The sequence below is a fragment of the Dipteris shenzhenensis genome, chromosome 13, assembly GCF_047967505.1.
Source record: "Dipteris shenzhenensis isolate YYH24624 ecotype China chromosome 13, Dip_SZ_1.0, whole genome shotgun sequence".
Taxonomy (NCBI): domain Eukaryota; kingdom Viridiplantae; phylum Streptophyta; class Polypodiopsida; order Gleicheniales; family Dipteridaceae; genus Dipteris; species Dipteris shenzhenensis.
The window spans coordinates 24,175,602-24,193,143 of NC_141608.1; the positions used below are offsets into that span (position 1 = coordinate 24,175,602).

Genomic DNA, 17,542 nt, shown 5'->3' on the forward strand with positions numbered 1-17,542 from the left:
GCGTTATCCTTATGGACAAGGTTTTGAATGTCGGATGACATGATTCAGCCTTGTGGATACTTGGCTGAGTTTCCACCCGCACCTCTCCCTCATGGCCATGGTACTGAAAGACAGGTCTGGGGTCCTTTACAAGCAGGGAGGGAGGGAGAGAAGCGAAAATTTGGAAGATGATTTTCTAGAGATCTTGAATAAGATCTCAGTAGGCCTTAACTTGAACATTTGGATCCTAGGTCTACACTAAAGACGGCCCAAATACTAACATTCGGGTGGGTGGCCTGCAGTACTATGGGATGCTGTAGATGCTATTGTGGGAGCATCAGAATTCCTAGGTGGCAGGGAATTCAGAACCATTGCCAATGGGCCCTTGACGAGAATAGTTGGCATAAGGTTCATTTTCAGCTAGCATTGGTGAAGCTGACCACTTTGCCAGAGCTAGGGAAGTTCCATGTAGGAACTTCAATTGCTAAATACTAAGGTGTATTTTGCATACAGCCATCAGTTAGTAGGTGTGGTCAAAACTACCCAATGGGCTACTGTTTGTTACCCTAAAGTAGTTGGGTAACGGATGACCGTAGCCTTGCTGACGAGCAAGTGAGAATAGGGACCTTTCGGATAGAAAGTTAAGGTCTGTAAATTAGTTGCAGCTCGATTTTTTTTTCCTACCCTGACTTATACTTGTATCAGTCTTATTTTAAGGGAAGGAGAATGTTATGCCCACGACTAGACGTAACTGGCTATGAGATTCAGTGTTCACTGTTTTAAACCCTAGGCCAGGCTGACAAGGGTCTAGGACTAGACCTGGGGGTCAGCATATGGGTCTGTCCCGAGGGTAGGACTAACCTAGGGCTATGACCTAAGCTAGTAGATGAGGTCTAGATCACTAGGAGTGAGCTAGCCTGCTATACTTGGCAGTGGAGTACTGGCCAAGTCAAGATAAGCCTAATAGGGCTGAGACTTGAGCAGAATATGGCTAGCTAGAGCCATAAAGCACAATACCTAGCCTATAAGTATAGGCTAGGGGCACAGTTGATGGTGTCCTGAGAATGCCGTTCCTCAGTGACCAAGACCTGGACAGCAGCTAGGATGAAGGGCTTGTGGTATGGGATGCAAGCCTGAATCCTGAGGCTGGTTGGCTCTTGTATCCAGGTGGCTTAGACCTCTAGCTCGGGGGTGGCTCGGATGAGCCTACGGCTGGGAGGTGAGCTAATAGTGCCAACCCTTATGGGTTGTGTCCATGGCAGATGCCTGACCCAGATGGGTTGCTTGCGGACTTGGCCCATGTTCTGTTAGGGTTTTCGGTTATGGAGCTGACGTGGATACCCTCCAGGGTCTAGGATTGACCAGACCTGATTGGGGGTTGTTGCACCCATACACCAGCTCAGTATATCGACCAGTTTTGCAGCCAGCTCAAGACTATCTTGGAGCTCTTCAGTCAATTCTAAACAAGATGGGGCTCGTCTTTCATTTGCATACAGCTTCTGGCTATAACTGTACTTTCGGAATCTTTACCAGCTCAGTCTGCAGTCAGTATATTGCCCAGCTTTGCAGCCAGCTCAAGACTAACTCGGAGCTCTTCATTCAGTTCTAAACATGAGGGAGCTAGTCTTTCATTTGGGTACACCTGTGGCTAGGACTGTGCTCTCTGAATCTTTACCAGCTCAGTCTGCAGTCAGTATATTGCCCAGCCTTGAAGCCGGGAGCTGTTGATTCAGTTCTCAACAAGAGGGAGCTAGTCTTTCATTTGGGTACAACATGTGGCTAGGACTGTACTATCTGAATCTTCACAATGTCTTATCAGGCAACGGTGAGTCCTGGATTACCCCAGACGTATGATATATAGAGACATAGTACGTCCTAGATGAACCCTAGAGGTGCAGGTTATACATTATCAGATCCACCATTGTTATTGAGACAGGTTGGCTGATGATGTGGCAGCAAGACATGCTGTCAACGTGGATGTTCTCAGGTCGGCTGCTGGCATGGCAGCCAAATCTGGTGATGTGGCAGTTGGCACCTGACATGGCAGTCAGTGATGTGGCATACAATGCTACTCGTGTTCCTCCAATTGCTCCTCACAATTTCACTTAAAATTCAGTTTGAAAGGATTGAAATCAAGAAAGCTACCCAGTTTAATTGCACCAGTAGTTCTGCAGCCGAACAAAATACTAATCATAGACTTCAGCTACAAGCCATCCTCTTAAACAAACCAAACCAGTGAAGGATAAGCAATTAGAGAAAATGCATACCAATTTTGAACAACAGTCAGTGCATAATCCACCAGCTCAGGAGAGATCTTTCTGCCTAGTAGCTTCTTCCTCAACTGGAAAGCTGTGTATGGCCTAGATTGTCATAGGGAGAAAGTCAACGATTTGCTTGATTTCCTCTGCATCAAAGCCACACACATTAGGATGTGAAATACCTCATTGCAAGATATCGAACAGCCTGATTTTTAGCATCATCTCGTGCTACCGAACTTGCTGCCTCTGCTTCGTTTAACATAGTCGATTGAAAGCTACTGGCAAGTTGCAACTCGGGAGAAAATTCGGCCATGTCGTTAACCTCTTCGTCCAAAGGGTCAGTCACAGTAGACGACTGATCAAGAGCTTTGATTACATCCTGTATAGGGCTATCAACATCGGTAAGAAAGCCGTCTTCGATGGGAGGTGTAATCGACGTCATACTCGAGTCATCGCAGACAGCAGTAACCGAAGACCAATCACCAGTGTACTTTGGTCGTTCAAATCTCCTCGACTCGGGCTTTTTAAGGGAGGCTGCTTCCTGAGACTTCAGAACAAACGAGGAGGACTCCGCCTCTGACAGGCGCAGACGAGAGCGAAACTCCTCAGCTTGCAAAGCACGCTCCCTTTTCAAATACAGTTGCTCCACTTTGGGAATGTAAGGGTTCAATTCAGGGCCCATTTCCTGATCCTCCTCGAGGTTATGGTATCTTCCTGTCGAACCCAAAAAACCGCTCTCTGAATTTTCTACATCCTTAGCGACTTGCTCGCGACGGTGCTGCATCCTTTCGGGGTCAGTCTCTGTGCTGCCATAGTCCGCAATTTCGGTGTGTGGTTCGAGAGATGACTGCTTGCTACGATCTTGTAACCTGACGTTTTTAGGAATGTAGCGAACTGGACCAGACGACTTTGAAAATTTGCAAGTGGGCGACTGATAATAAACGGTTCCATTCCTGAAAACAAATGAAAATCACAAAGGTCGGAACTACATGCTTTCCCAGAATCCTCATCGCAAAAACTGCCCAGAATGCAACAAATTCCTGGCCAACGATTGCGTTTCCGCGAGGATAATCGATGCCCAATTTCGAAATCCGAAGACTAGTTGGAAATGTAAAGCCTAAAGTGAGACAACAAGGAATGCTCTGTGTGATGGGATATTCAGAAGAAAACGAAGGAAGGGTAGAAAGGTGGAAAGGAATCCGGGAAGAAAAATGCAAATCTACAGATGAACAAAGAGATGGAAGCAAGCGTTGCAAGAATCTAAGGTAGACTGGATGAGAAATCTAAGAATCGATCAAGACGAGAGAAGAATGAATGAACCTGTGCAGGTGCTGCGCTTGCCACAGCGATGCGAACTGCAGGGAAGCCATAGCCCGAGCTTTGAGGCCTGTGGGCTGCATAGTATTATAGATTGAAATTTCATACACCATTTTACTTTCATATAAGCTAAACTTGTGGGCAGCCAAGAAAATGGGCACGATGGTTAACCACACCCCCCCAAAGCAAGAATCTTTATAAAAAGGAGCATTTAATGGGAAATGATCTTGTACTTGAATCTGATTGGTTGAAGAATGGGTGCCCAAGTTGCCTGCCCAAGAAATCTCTTATCATGGGCACGAGGTAGCAGCTCTGACTAGGCTTTTGGACTCCCCTAAATTTTTGCTTTGTGAAAAGGGGGGCTCGCCCATCCACACCAATGGAGTGTCTTGATTGGCTCCCCCCATTTATGATGGGCAAGCACTCTTTGGTGTGTAAAGGGCCTGAGTTCCCTTCTCCCCCCCCCCTCTCATGATCACCCCTCCCTTGTCGCCTCACCTTTAAACAAGGTGAAGTAACTTCAGCGGGCCTCCCAGAGATGGTGCGTACGAATTGGAAGCTAGGCGAGTGGGCCTGCCAGAGATGGTGCGCACAAATTGAAAGCTAGGCAAGAGAAGAAGAGGAGAGAGAGAGAGAGAGAGAGAGTGCACGAATTGGAAGCTAGGCGAGAGACCAAGAAGAGGAGAGAGAGAGAGAGAGAGAGAGAGAGAGAGAGAAAGTCGTAGAAAAAGAAGGGGTGCATATAACAAGAGTGGAACAAGAGGACTCGTCGAAGGAGAATTTTTTTAAAAGCTTGGAATATCAGAATTTTGCTTCTCCCAACAGGGCCATCGTTACTTAGGCTTCCACGTAACACGTGCTAGGCCAAAAAAGGTGAAAATTTCACTGGGCATGCTAAATTGAAATAAAAATGAAGGCATGAGTGGGTGAGTTGTTACTTGACGGGGTTTTTTGTGGCAGTCTTTGGGAGGAGGATCTAGGTGGTAAAGTGATCGGGCCAATCGCAATGGTTTGTGTCTAATAGTCTCAATTTGCTTTCAACATTAGTCAAAGTGTGGTCTAGAATGGATTGGTAAATCGTTGTTGGTTTGTTGATTATTTGTGTGCATGAAGCCTTTTCAAGAGTGTTTTTTGGGATATTCAATGTGCTTTCTATTTTTGTCCAGTCGATGTTCATGTCTCCAAGTATTACAATTGGATTGCTTGTGTTAATGCCAGGCAGAAGTTGCTCTAGGTTTCGTGTGAAGTGTTCGATTGGTGCTTTGGGCGGTTTGTATGCAGTTATTATTTGCAGTTGGCTACATGTGGCATTCTGGAAAGTTGCGCTTATTAATTCGGCCCCGTTTTGTGCGATTATGGTTTGTGCAATCAAGGTTTGCATTGAGTTGTAAAGTAGTGAAAGCCCGAGCCCGCCGTAGCATGATATTTCGCTAAAGTTGAGGAATGGAGAATTGCTTGATGGTTGTTTCCTTGTCTTTTAAAGGCACAAGATGTCAACAGCCATTATGCTTCTCTTTTGGTGTGCCGTTAGTGATACTGTATTGAGCGACTCAATGATTATGTGTGTTTGTGTGTTTCTAGGTCAATCTATACGCATTCCCAGTGTGCGCTTGTTTGTAGGCATTTCGATCTCTTCTTGTAGCACGTCGTTGTCAACTTTGATGTGTTGCTTTTCTAGCTTGCTAAGGAGGAATATGTTATCTGGTGAGGAGACTCGTGAGAGTGCAATATATGCCAGGCCATGAGTTCGTATTTTCTATGGGTCAAATGCTACACTTGCCATTGTTAATCATTGAGACCTATGTATTGTTCTAGCATTGGCTGGTTGGATTGGGAATTGCTTTCTCGTTATTAGATTCAAGGAATTCTTACCAACTTGGAATTCTTTTGTGATTTGGAATATTGGTGTCCATGTCGAGCAAATTATATTCGTATCGTGTTTTTGTGCCAAATTTGTTGTTGTGGAATTTAATCCATGCTATTGGTTGTTGATTTGTGAAGCTAAGGTACTCGAATGTGCCGTCGGCTCCATTAACTAGGCCATCAGTAATGTTTATATTTCTTGCACAGAGTTCAATTATCATTGCTTTCTTCAAAGCTAGGGTTGTGTGTAAGCCTATCGTTGCTTGTGGGTTGGTGGGCACTTTGATTAGTTTGTTGCATGTCTTGTGTTTTTGGCCCTGCAAGGGTCCTAAGGGATGATGGTTAGTGAGTTGCTAATCAAGGGCCATAGTTTTGAAGTTAGTTCATTTGGTCAATTTGACCTTGCAAATTATGGTTAGTATGAGGCTTAAAGGTGGGTTAGTAGAAGTTTAAGGGCTTCTAATGTGTTTAGGGTTTAAGCTTTTTGTTTGCTTGTGAGGTCCTAAATGTTTTTACCTTTTACCCCAATGTGGGACTCTCTTTGTCTCTTGTGTGACACCACATTTATATTACTCTTGCTAAAATAGGCATGTCCCCACTTTTATTTAATGGCCCATCCATCACACACACACACACACATACAGCTTTTCACCTCTTTTCTCTCCTCTCTTTCACTCATCTACCTTTCTGATATTCCATGACACTCCAAGAGGCAGGGCCATAGTGGGATCCCCACCTTGTTTGTCATTGGCATGAAGGAGGTAAGCGTCCCTTGGCAGCTCCTCCATGCCAATGACAAACAATAAATCATTGGCATGGAGGAGGTAAGCATTCAGTGGAGGTAAGGTCATTGTGTAGGAGGAGTTGTTCTGCATTTAGCTTTTTGATTGTGTCATGGTAGTCTTTGTTTGGCATCATTTTGTATGCTTTGTATGATGGGAGACCATGAGTTTGCTGTTCTTTGGGTTGTGGCATGTCTACTCATATGTCAGAGCTGAAGCAGCTAGAAGAGTTTGTTTTGGTTGTTGCTGATGAGTTGCTACTAGTAGTTGTTAGGTTTGAAGAATTGTTTTTGTGTACTTGTCTTTGTTTTCATTGATTATTTGTATCCTGTTTGTATGTGCTCATGGTATGTATCAGTCCATGTTCTATTTGGAGCAGCTTGTTAGTGGCAAAGATAGCGCTATGTAAGCTGCTTGTTGGGAGCTTAATTCTCGAGTGTTTATCAATATGTTGCCAGTATGTGCCAAGAAAATATTTTCTAAGGAACTTGATGGTTTGCAATACTTCTGAATAATGTCATCGAAAAATATCTCTGCGCTGTTGTCAGGAAGATTTTGTAGTGTTGCTTTCCTCTTTAGTAGAAGTGTTCGATCATCTTGGAAATTTGTATTTGACGAATTGTCTAAGGAACTTGATGGTTTGCAATACTTCTGAATAATGTCATCGAAAAATATCTCTGCGCTGTTGTCAAGAAGATTTTGTAGTGTTGCTTTCCTCTTTAGTAGAAGTGTTCGATCATCTTGGAAATTTGTATTTGACGAATTGTCTGCATCAACTTGTTAGTGGCAAAGATAGCGCTATGTAAGCTACTTGTTGGGAGCTTAATTCTTGAGTGTTTTTCAATGTGTTGCCAAGCTTTCGCAAGCGTTCGTATGTGCCAAGATTCTTTTTACTAATTTTTCTTTTAATGTTTTATACTTGCTTGCATATTCGTCCAAGCAAATATTTTCTAAGGAACTTGGTCGTTTGCAATACTTCTGAATAATGTTGTTGAAGAATATCTATGTCTTGTTGTCAGGAAGATTTTGAAGTGTTGCTTTCCTCTTTAGTAGAAGTGTTCAGTCGTCTTGGAAATTTGTATTTATGAAGACAAATTGTCTAGAGCAGCTTGTTAGTGGCAAAGATAGCGCTATGTAAGCTGCTTGTTGGGAGCTTAATTCTTGAGTGTTTATCAATGTGTTGCCAAGCTTTCACAAGCGTTCATATGTGCCAAGATTGTTTTGCATGTAGTTATCGAACACTACCTTGAGCACTCTCGCTGTCATTGTGTCATTCTTTGTCATGTGCAATGCGCAATACACTGTTGCACCATGTGGGTTTCCATTCTTTTAACAAAAGTGTGGGCAGTACCTCACATGTGTATGGCCAGTGTTTTGTAGGAAGATCATGCATATGTGCCATCAAACTTTTCAGATGTATCATGCTTACTCAGCTTGATTTTCTTTTCCAATGGAGTGGCCACAGGCTTACAGTTCTGCATCTTAAATTTTTGCAACAACCCCTTCGAATATTTTGTCTGTGACATAGAAATCCCCCCTTGGGTTTGCCAAAATTCAATGCCAAGACAGTAGTGTAAGAGGCCCAAATCTGTCATGTCAAAGGTTTGACACAAGATAGGCTGGACTACTGCAAATTACTGCCAGTGAGAGTATGATGTCATTGACATAAAGCACAAGCATGAACAAGATTTTTGTTGTAGAACATATAAATTTGGCTCAGCATGAGTGTTGACAAAGCTCTGGGACAGCAAGACCTGATGTATCTTATGATACCATGCACGAAGCGCTTGCTTCATCCCATACAAGGCTTTCTTGAGCTTGCATACCTTGTGCTCTTGTCCCTGAACAATGAAACCCTGGGGCTGATGCACATAGACCTCCTCCTTGAGATCCCCATTAAGGAAGGCAGTCTTGACATAGAGACCGACCATAAAACTCACCAAGAGAGATGACACAGCGAATGGTAGTCATCTTGGCCATCGGAGAAAAAGTCTCCTCTTAATCTATCCCCTCTTCTTGTGCATACCCCATGGCAACTAAATGGGCTTTGTACTTCTCAATTGTACCATCTGCATGATACTTTATTTTGTAGATCCATTTGGTGCCAACCACATTCGTGCCCATGGGTGCATCAACCAAGTCCCATGTAGCATTCTTTTGAATGTATTCAATCTCAGCTTCCATGGCTTTCTTCCATGCGGGATTGCCCTAAGCATCCTCAAAGCGTTGAGGCTCAGTTTCAGCTTCCATCACTTGGGTGATGAGAGCAAAATTCACTTGCTTCTTAGCATTCTGAGTAATGGCCCTTGTTCTCCCCAATATAGGCTGATCTTTAGCATCTATAAGTGTCAACCTAGCCCATCTAGGAACTGAATTCTTAGCTGTTCCACTGGAAATAGCATCTTGAAGTGCATCTCGAATAACATCCTTTGCATGGTGCTGATAATGCTTCCAGATATTGGGTTATCCCTCCCCATGAAGTTGCTGCAAATCTGAAACATTTAAGGGAAAAGAACCCTCAACATGTAGCAACCCTACTGGAGTCTAAGAGGTAGAGGGAAAATTAGCTAGAGAACCCAGATTAGTATCAGCATCATCCTCAAACTGAATGATGTCCAGAGGTGTATCCCACTCCTGTGATGTCCTGAGTGGCAGCATTGGCACAAATAACATGTCTGCCATGAACAGGTTTGATTTCTTCAAACCACTCTTTCCTGTGAGTCATGTGATTAGATGCACCACTATCTAGATACCAAGTATCTATGGTAGCAAATGAAGAATCCCTAGATGAAGCAAGAGAAACATCATGTGCAACTAAAGCCCCCCTGGCACCAAAGTTGTCCTGAAATGCAATAAACACATAATCCTTTCCCTCTTGTGCAAAGTTTGCATGAGATGGTGAAGCATTGGCATCTTTTATTGGTGCCACATAATTACTACTTGTGCCTTGTCTCTTTTTCTCATTGGCAATCCTTTTTTGGCACTCTGCAATGTAATGAACATGCTTCTTACAATAATTGCATTTGCCTTTCTTCACCTTTGCACCGTTATCTACATTCCCTACATTTGTGTTTGCATTCCCCTCCTTCTTCGGATGATAAGCATGGCTGGTCTTTTTTTGAAATTTACCCTTTCCATGAGTGGCAAGTGCTTGCTCACTCAAACGGGCTCAATTGGAAGTCTGCATTTTTTTCTATAAGAGCAAGTCAATTAACTCCTCAAAATTGAGTGGAGCAACCCTGAGCATAATAGTCAAGGAAGTAAAAAACGTATCATATGAGGGTGCTAGACTATTGAGGGTTACAGAGACCAATTTCTTGTCTTGTATATCCTCATTAATAGCTGCGAGCTCACCCCAAATGTCAATAATCTTTGCAATATGAGCTCAAATAGTTTGACCTTCCTACATGGACAAGTCATTGAGCCTATTATTCAAAGTAAAGCTTCTTGCTTCATTCTTCACATCCCACATAGTTTTCACTCTATCCCAAGCTACCTTTGAAGTCTTGCAAGACTTGATAGTGGACTTAATGTGTCTCTTCATAGACAATGCAATCAAAGACAACGCTTGGGCATTCCTGTGATCTAATCTCTTCTAATCCTTCATGGGAGCGATAGTAGAATACTGAGTGGTAGTGCCAAAAGTGGAAGATGCACTCATGCTAGATCCAGCAAGTCTAGCCTCATCACCATTCATGATGTCCCATAATCCCTTTCCAACCAAAATATTCTTGAGTGTAAATGACAACAAAGCATAGTTGGGTGCATCCAACTTATCCGCCTTAGTCATAGTACCAAAATTCTCATTGAAAGACATGATTACAAGCTCAAGAATAACTGCAAGTGTACCTGCAAAGGAGAAGCAACAAATGGACAATTGAAAGACTACTGACTGCTATGCAATCACTGTAATGGCATTCATTGACAGTGGTGGCTGCTCTGAAATAGTAATAAATCTACCCCAAAAATTATGCTCAAACCTCAATCCCTTGTGGGATACAAAATCCAATAAAGCACAAAATTTTTTCCCCAAAAAATTGTCATCAAACACTAGCTCAAATGCAATACTTCTGCCCCCAAAAATTAGCTTGAATCTTAGCCAAACAATGGATCACAATGCAATAGCAAACTCTTGCTCACAATAGGCATCCAAAAGTGCATCAGCTTATAGCCAAAACTTAGCTTCAAAAATGCACAACACCTAAGCAATGATTTGCACCCAATGTGTAGCCAAAAACTATCCCAAATGCACTGATAGGAAGAGGGAGAGATTGAGGTAGATGATAAGATGATTTTTGACATTTTTTTCTTCACTGGTATAGGAGGGATAGATAGAGGAAGGGAAAGAGAGAGCGAGAGAGAGAGAGAGAGAGAGAGAGAGAGAGAGAGAGAGAGAGAGAGAGAGAGAGAGAGAGAGAGAGAGAGAGAGAGAGAGATTATTTTGAACTGCCATGTTGTTTTCTATTTGAGGGGATGAGTGAGGGAGAGAAAGACATAAAATAGTCATTTTTTTCTTCATTAGTATAGGAGGGATAGATATAGGAAGAGAGAGAGAGAGAGAGAGAGAGAGAGAGAGAGAGAGAGAGAGAGAGAGAGATTATATTTGCAACTGCTATGTTTTTTTATCTATTTGAGGGCATGAGTGAGGGAGAGAGATAGAAAATAGTCGTTTTTTTATTTGCTAGTATAGGAGGGGTAGACAGAGGAAGGGAAAAGAGAGAGAGAGAGATTATATTTCGAACTACTATGTTTTCTTCTGTTGAGGGGATGATTGAGGGAGAGAGATAGAGATTGTATTTCAAACTGCTAGGTTTTAGAAGTATTTGAGAAAGAAGGAAGAAAAAGAGATCCTACTCAAAGAGTTTTAGGAGGGAGAGAGAGAGTGATATGATATTGATAATGTTTTCATTGTTTGTGGAGAAACAGAGCAGGAAGAGAGCATATCGTAAACTAAGTATTTCAAAAAATTTTGATGTTTGTTTGTGTGAGGGGTACCTTAGAAGACAGACTGAGAAAGAGAGAAGTATTCTATGTTTTTGGTAATAATATTTTGTTTGTTTTTGAGAGAGGTTTAGTTAAAGGAGAGAGGGAAGGGGAGAGAGAGAGAGAGAGAGAGAGAGAGAGAGAGAGAGAGAGAGAGAGAGAGAGAGAGAGTTGCAAAGAAAGAGAAAGAGAGGGATAGAGAAACAAAGAATAGAAGACATAAATTTGGAGGGTCTTTGGAAGTAGAAAGAGCTAATTTTAATCATATGGTACAGGGGTAGAAACTATGGAAGTAGAAAATAATAGATATAGAAGTAGTTTACAGTCTGTTGTATTGAAGAATGTTAAGGATGAGCATGGGGAATGGATTCCTTAGCTCTACAGGAAATATTCTTGGATCACAATGCAACCCACTAATTGTGGGTGCTACAAAGTGGGTTAGAACGATGCAATGGACATCTCCAAACATTGGAAGGGAAGGATCTTAGATTTACAAATTTCTCTTGGCAGTAACACAGTGACACAGGTATATATTCAGTATGTCTTTACCCATGCAAACATATATGTCCATCCGAATGCAGGGTATTTCATTTGCTTTTTAGAGTATTTGCATTTATTTGGGGACTTTGACACAACTGTCTTACACCTTGTATTTGTTTTACAGACTTATATCCATTGTGTTGCATTGTTCCAAAGATTATCTCACTTGAACCTCCATACAAGCTGTCTGGATGGACCCCAAACCTTCACAAATGGTTTGAAATCATGCACCCTTAGAGATTGCAGTAGGGAAAGTAACTAGTATTGATAGATGGGCAAAAGAAAGATTGATTCTCATGCATCAGCAACTGCAATGCCTGAAAGTCAATCTTCTTTGATCCTTTCTCAAAGAATCTCGTCCAGTAGCTCCTTCTAAGTTCCAAACACCTTGCATCATTCATGGCTCGCTTAGAACATTGATTTCCTTGTCATCCTAAATAAAATGATTTCAGATCGTGGGAGAATTTCATATGAGAGAGGAAGTGGCAAGATTTGAAGGAGAAGCGCCCAAAATAGAGAAAGAAGAAGGTAGGTTGAATCTCATTCAAAAATCTTGAATGTTTTGAAAGAATGAGAGTGAAATGGGAGGGAAATGTAGGTAGAGAAGAGAAGTGACGAGATTTTGGCATGAGAGTCCATTCCATGAGAGGGAGAATAGAGAAAGAAGCTTCCCGCTCAAGAGCCAGTAGGAAATTTGAAAAGAGGGTTGGAGCAAAGAAAAATTCGAAATGGTGCTCAGAAATGAGGGGGAAGCAAGAGGAATGAGAGAGAAGGAAAGGAGTGTGGTAGTTGGATGGGAGGATTTGGTTTCAGGTCAAATGGTACAAGTTTGGTTGAGAAACTAGGTTTCTCAGTTTGGTTACAGTTAAAAAACGTGATGGGAGAGTTGAGGTAGCAAGTGGGTGCTCCACCTCATTGTTTATGCCATTGAATAAAGAAATAGAGAAGTCTGGCCACTTGCAATATTGTATTGCCCTCCACCAGCCAATATACTATTGGGTTTTATTCACCTTATTCTTCCATGTCACCAGCCAAAGGGATCCTTATAGGGCCCTTTTTGAGTCCAAATGTTTTGTAATGGAGACACGTCAGACCCTGCAGGGCTCCCAAATGGAGAAATTATCCTATTACTTCAGCTGGTTTCAACCCTGAACCCTGCAAGACCAAGGGAAGCCCCCTATCGAAGTCTATTTGGGGTGCCTTTGAAGATATAAAAGCCTTTCTATAATTCTCTAGTAAAGGGGCCTTCATGGCCATTGACTCAGTTTGGGTGTTAACAATATTTAGAAGCTGCACATTGACAAATGAACAATTTACTATGGTAGTTGGTCTTTTTAAGAAGGGGATTCAATCTTAGGAAAAGTTGTGGAATAAAGAACTCTTTAGATGGAAGACATGGCAGGAAATCAAAATGGAATAACCCTCACTAATCAAAATCAGGGATTGGTCATGGGGAGGTTGGACTTATGGAAGGGAGAAATTAGATGGAATGGAGGCTCTGTCGTGTGCTTGCATAAGGAATTCAATTGGGTAGGATGCTCCTCCTTACTTCCAATACTAACTCCTATTGCTGACATGGATGATCTCTTTAGAACCCCCAATGTCAGATGGAATTTGAAAGATGATAGAGCTATGTGGTATGCCAGGTTCCACAGAATATGGGTTAAAAGTGTTCCTAAGAAAATATCATGCCTTACTTGGCTTATTCTTCATTAAGCAGTTTGGACTAATGCTAGAGGACTTAGAATAGGAAAGGGAGATGGCAAGTGTGTGAGATGTCCGGACTCTATGGAGGATGGTTTTCACTTATTTGTTGATTGCCCTCATGCCAGAAGAGTTTGGAAATTTATTCAGATTGAGTGTGGATAACCTGTGAATTGGAAAGCTATTCTACTAGGTGATGCATGCAAATTAAGGCATGAGCCTTGGTTCCAAATAAGAGCTCATGCTCTTTGGTTCATTTGGATCTCTAGAAATAATTTTCAATTTAATCATAAAGAATGTTGTACTGATGCTCTGTTTGCTTCATGGTGGGACATGAGAAAAGATGTCTGGTATAGGTCGCATACCTTACTAGGGCATAGGCATCGGCTATATTTGAGAGTCAAGGTACCCTTGGTGGATAGATTGGAAATAACAAACATTGACCCAATTCAACACATTATGTAGCAAATTGAGAGAGAGAAAAATTGAAACAACTCTAGGTGTATTTGGACTACAATGAAAGATGTTAGATTATGTGTTTTAATTTCCAAAAGAGCTTATAGTGATGTAAAAGATGCTAGGAGATATTGAAATGCCATTTTAGGTTAAGTACCGTGATTTGTTAATGTTTTAATGTGTCCATCATTTTTAATGCGTGTTTTGATGTTAGGTTTGATAAACCAAGAAATTGTGTATGAAACCTTTACCCCTTCTCTCCCAATTTTTCCATTGCCACCCCACAAGGGGATCCTTTTATGGGGGCAAGTACATTAAAGTCATAAGGAGGAGGAGGATGTTGTTGCTAAGCCTCACATTTGAATTCTAACACCTTGATAGTTACCAATATGCTATGTAGACATAGAAGTAATCAATTTAATGCACAATTTTAGTTTCTAGCAATAATTTTTTATAGAGCATTTACCAAAATGTGGTGAAGTTATGCATCCATAATTTGTTATGAAGCTTGAGTTTGTTTTGTGCATGTGGTATTACTCCATGGGCTTGCATAGTTTTGTTTTCTTTGAGAGAGTTTTATATAGAATATGTTGTTGCTAATGACCAAAGTTTAGTGCAGGTTTTGAGAGAGTTTTATATATTATATGTTGTCGCTAATGACCAAAGTTAGTGCAGGTTTTTCCCTAATGTTTGTCAGAGGTGTTGCATCCTTGAACACAAATTGTTGCATGTCTAGTTGAAAGTGAGTTGTGATTAATGTGAATCCCATATCCACTATTATATGTTGTGGAGACACATACATATATCTTTAAAAAAGAATAATGTTTCAAGTTCAGTTTTAGCCATGAATGTGCCCTACAGGCTACTTGAAATTAATGTTTCAAGTTCAGTTTTAGCCATGAATGTGCCCTACAGGCTACTTGAAATTATGGTTGCTGTTGACATGTATATGATTTTAAATGTTCCTTGTGTATCTGTTGATAAATAGAATAAGACTAACCAAGTTTTGAAATTGTGATTTGTCCACAGTAAAATGTTGTGCTTACATGTTGCAAAATTGCTTTTACAATGAGATTTGTTCAAATGTGATTACTTTGCATATGTGTTCATATATTGTAATATTTATTTTCATGGAAATAAACATTGTCATAATTCCATGTGGTTGTCATGGGAGAGTTGCATGTATGCTTTCCAACTTTGTCACTACATTTATAATGTTGCCTTTTAGTAGGTGTTTTTGTTAATATAGGTGTTCAAATAACTGGGGGCTATTTTTTTGTGAGCTTTTTCTTTTTTTTGCGATCTTTTTTTGAGTTGTGAATGGAAAAGACATGGAAAGGAACATTAGAAACATACATCTTTGTGAGCTTAAGGGTTTCTTGCTATCTTCATTTGAGCCTCAAAGTAAGAATTTTGTGTAGTGAGAATAAAAAAGAAACGAAATTGGGGGATACACAAAGCTCCTTCTACCAAATTCCATCTGAAATAACTTTTTGTAGCTCACTAAATTTTTGCCATCCATATGATTGATCCAATTTATACACAAAATGATCGAGGAACTACTAATTTATATGATAGTAAGGATAATTAATGCACATGAGTAAAATGTTTAATAATACAACCAATTCATCATTGATCACCTTATAACCATTATGCACACCAATTATGGATCACCTCCATTGTATTTCACAAGAATATGTTCCGAGAAGTTGTATAACTTGACAGACAGGTATTATTACAAGCTCTTACTACTCAAAGAATTTTCAACAATTATTTTTAATATGTAGAATTTTGACACCATAACATAATAAATACTTTTATGTTGACAAAGTATATGCTTTTAACCTAAATTTTACAAAAACCTTTATATTAAAAAAAAGTAAGGGTAGGCTAGTGAAGTAAGCTATTATTTGCAATGGCTACTCATCATTGATGAACACCTCCACTTAATATAATAATTCATATTCCTTTTATTGGAGGGGCTCGAAAAAACCTAAATATGAAAGTCATACTATCATTTCATATATCTCTATGTATGCATTTGTGGTGGTGGGGGGTAGGTTTCTAAGCCAAACCCCCACCCCCAACACACACACACACATATGCATGCGTGCACGCATGCACACACATGCATGCATGCACATGCACATGCACACGCATGCACGCATGCATGCACATACACAATGTATAGTAGAGTTTGTGGGTGTAAAAAATGACAATGGTAGGTAATGCTTAGCAATGGCTACTCTAATGGGAGAATCAATAGACAAGGTGTGATGGTGATTATCAAGACTAGGGGTGGAAAGTGATGGTGAATGCAAGTTTAATAATTTTTAGTGTGGGTGAACTTCCCCCATGGGCTAAAACATGCGCTATGAGCATAGGATTTAGGCAAGAAAATTATCATAGGGATTAAAAAATAATTGAACTAAATCTACCAAAATTTGCTTGATTTTGTTTTTCTCTAAGAAAATTTTTCTCAAAGAGAAAGGAATTTTGCATTATATATTTAAAAATATTATGATTGGCTTGAAAATGTCATTCAAGAGGAAAAAACATACACATTTTCATAAACATTTAACTAAATTGAATTCATAAAAGGAAGAATGTAAGCTATTATAATGAAAAATTTATTCTTTAATTTTCATATTGAGTATAGCTATGGATACAAGTAATCAAAAGAATATATTAAGTATAGCTATGGATAACAAGCATGGATAACAAGTGATCAAAAGAATCTTCCTCCTTTGGAGAAAGTGTGATCTCACACTACAAGGTGAGAATTTTTACATGAATAATATCTACGCATCACAAAAGTTATCCCTTTTTTTATATTAAAATTAAAACTTAATGAATTAAAAAAAACCTTATAGATTGTACATGGATACAAGCAATGAAAATTTGTGTTCTCCTTTGATAACAAATGGAAAAGATATGACATCTTGAGTTGACAAAAAGACACCATGAGATCTAGCTACACAACATATAAGTTGATATGAAGAGCACAAATAAAATACAAGCAACCTATAAATTTATCCTTTTTGAGAGTGATTGGAAATGATAGGGTGACAAAAAACTAACAAAAAAAATCAATTTGACAACCATAATCCTATTATCATTTCCAAAATAATGCTACAACATGTGATGCTTTTCGCTATGACAAATAGATGCGCAAATAGACGCACCCGTAAGTTTTTTTTAAAGTTCAATAAACACGTCTGTGTGCACGTCTGTAGGTGCTTTGTCTTGTTCTGAGAGGGTGATGGTATGATCTTTTATGACATCACTCAAAGAGGAGGCATCTTGATGGATGCATGAGGGAAGGACGTCATGGCCTTCACGTGCTTTGTAGTTGCTAACAACTACAGAGATTGATTTATTCTATACAAAGAGCATCCAAAAAGGTTGGCTGATGAGACCATCAATGTTTTACGCTCTAGGTATCCCAATCCCCCCAATGTTGAGTTCACAGAGAAATGGGCAAAGTTAAAGATTGTTGTTATACTTGCCAATAAGACATCTTTGCTTAAGAGGCAGGCACTAGCCGAGATTTCTAGGAGAGAGGGAGGTCAACTACCAAGGGGCTAGCCCCACTCTACTCATAAGTGTGAGTGGAAGATTAAAGCAATGAAGGCAACAAAGTGGACCCCAGTCTGTAGC

The 17,542-nt window shown here is 40.4% G+C and overlaps 1 protein-coding gene across 1 annotated transcript in view; it reads right to left on the reverse strand.

The window, feature by feature from the left end:
- LOC147895194 (regulatory protein RecX family protein) overlaps positions 1–3,717 on the reverse strand; it is a 37,101-nt gene extending 33,384 nt beyond the window's left edge. Inside the window, exons 1-3 of the mRNA XM_087383795.1 lie at positions 3,558–3,717; positions 2,420–3,190; positions 2,247–2,339 (exon numbers count right to left, since the gene is read on the reverse strand). Coding sequence (XP_087239921.1) covers positions 2,247–2,339; positions 2,420–3,190; positions 3,558–3,667 — 974 coding nt within the window. The 5' untranslated portion in view covers positions 3,668–3,717. The remainder of the gene's footprint in view (positions 1–2,246; positions 2,340–2,419; positions 3,191–3,557) is intronic.
- Between the last annotated feature and the right edge of the window lie 13,825 nt (positions 3,718–17,542).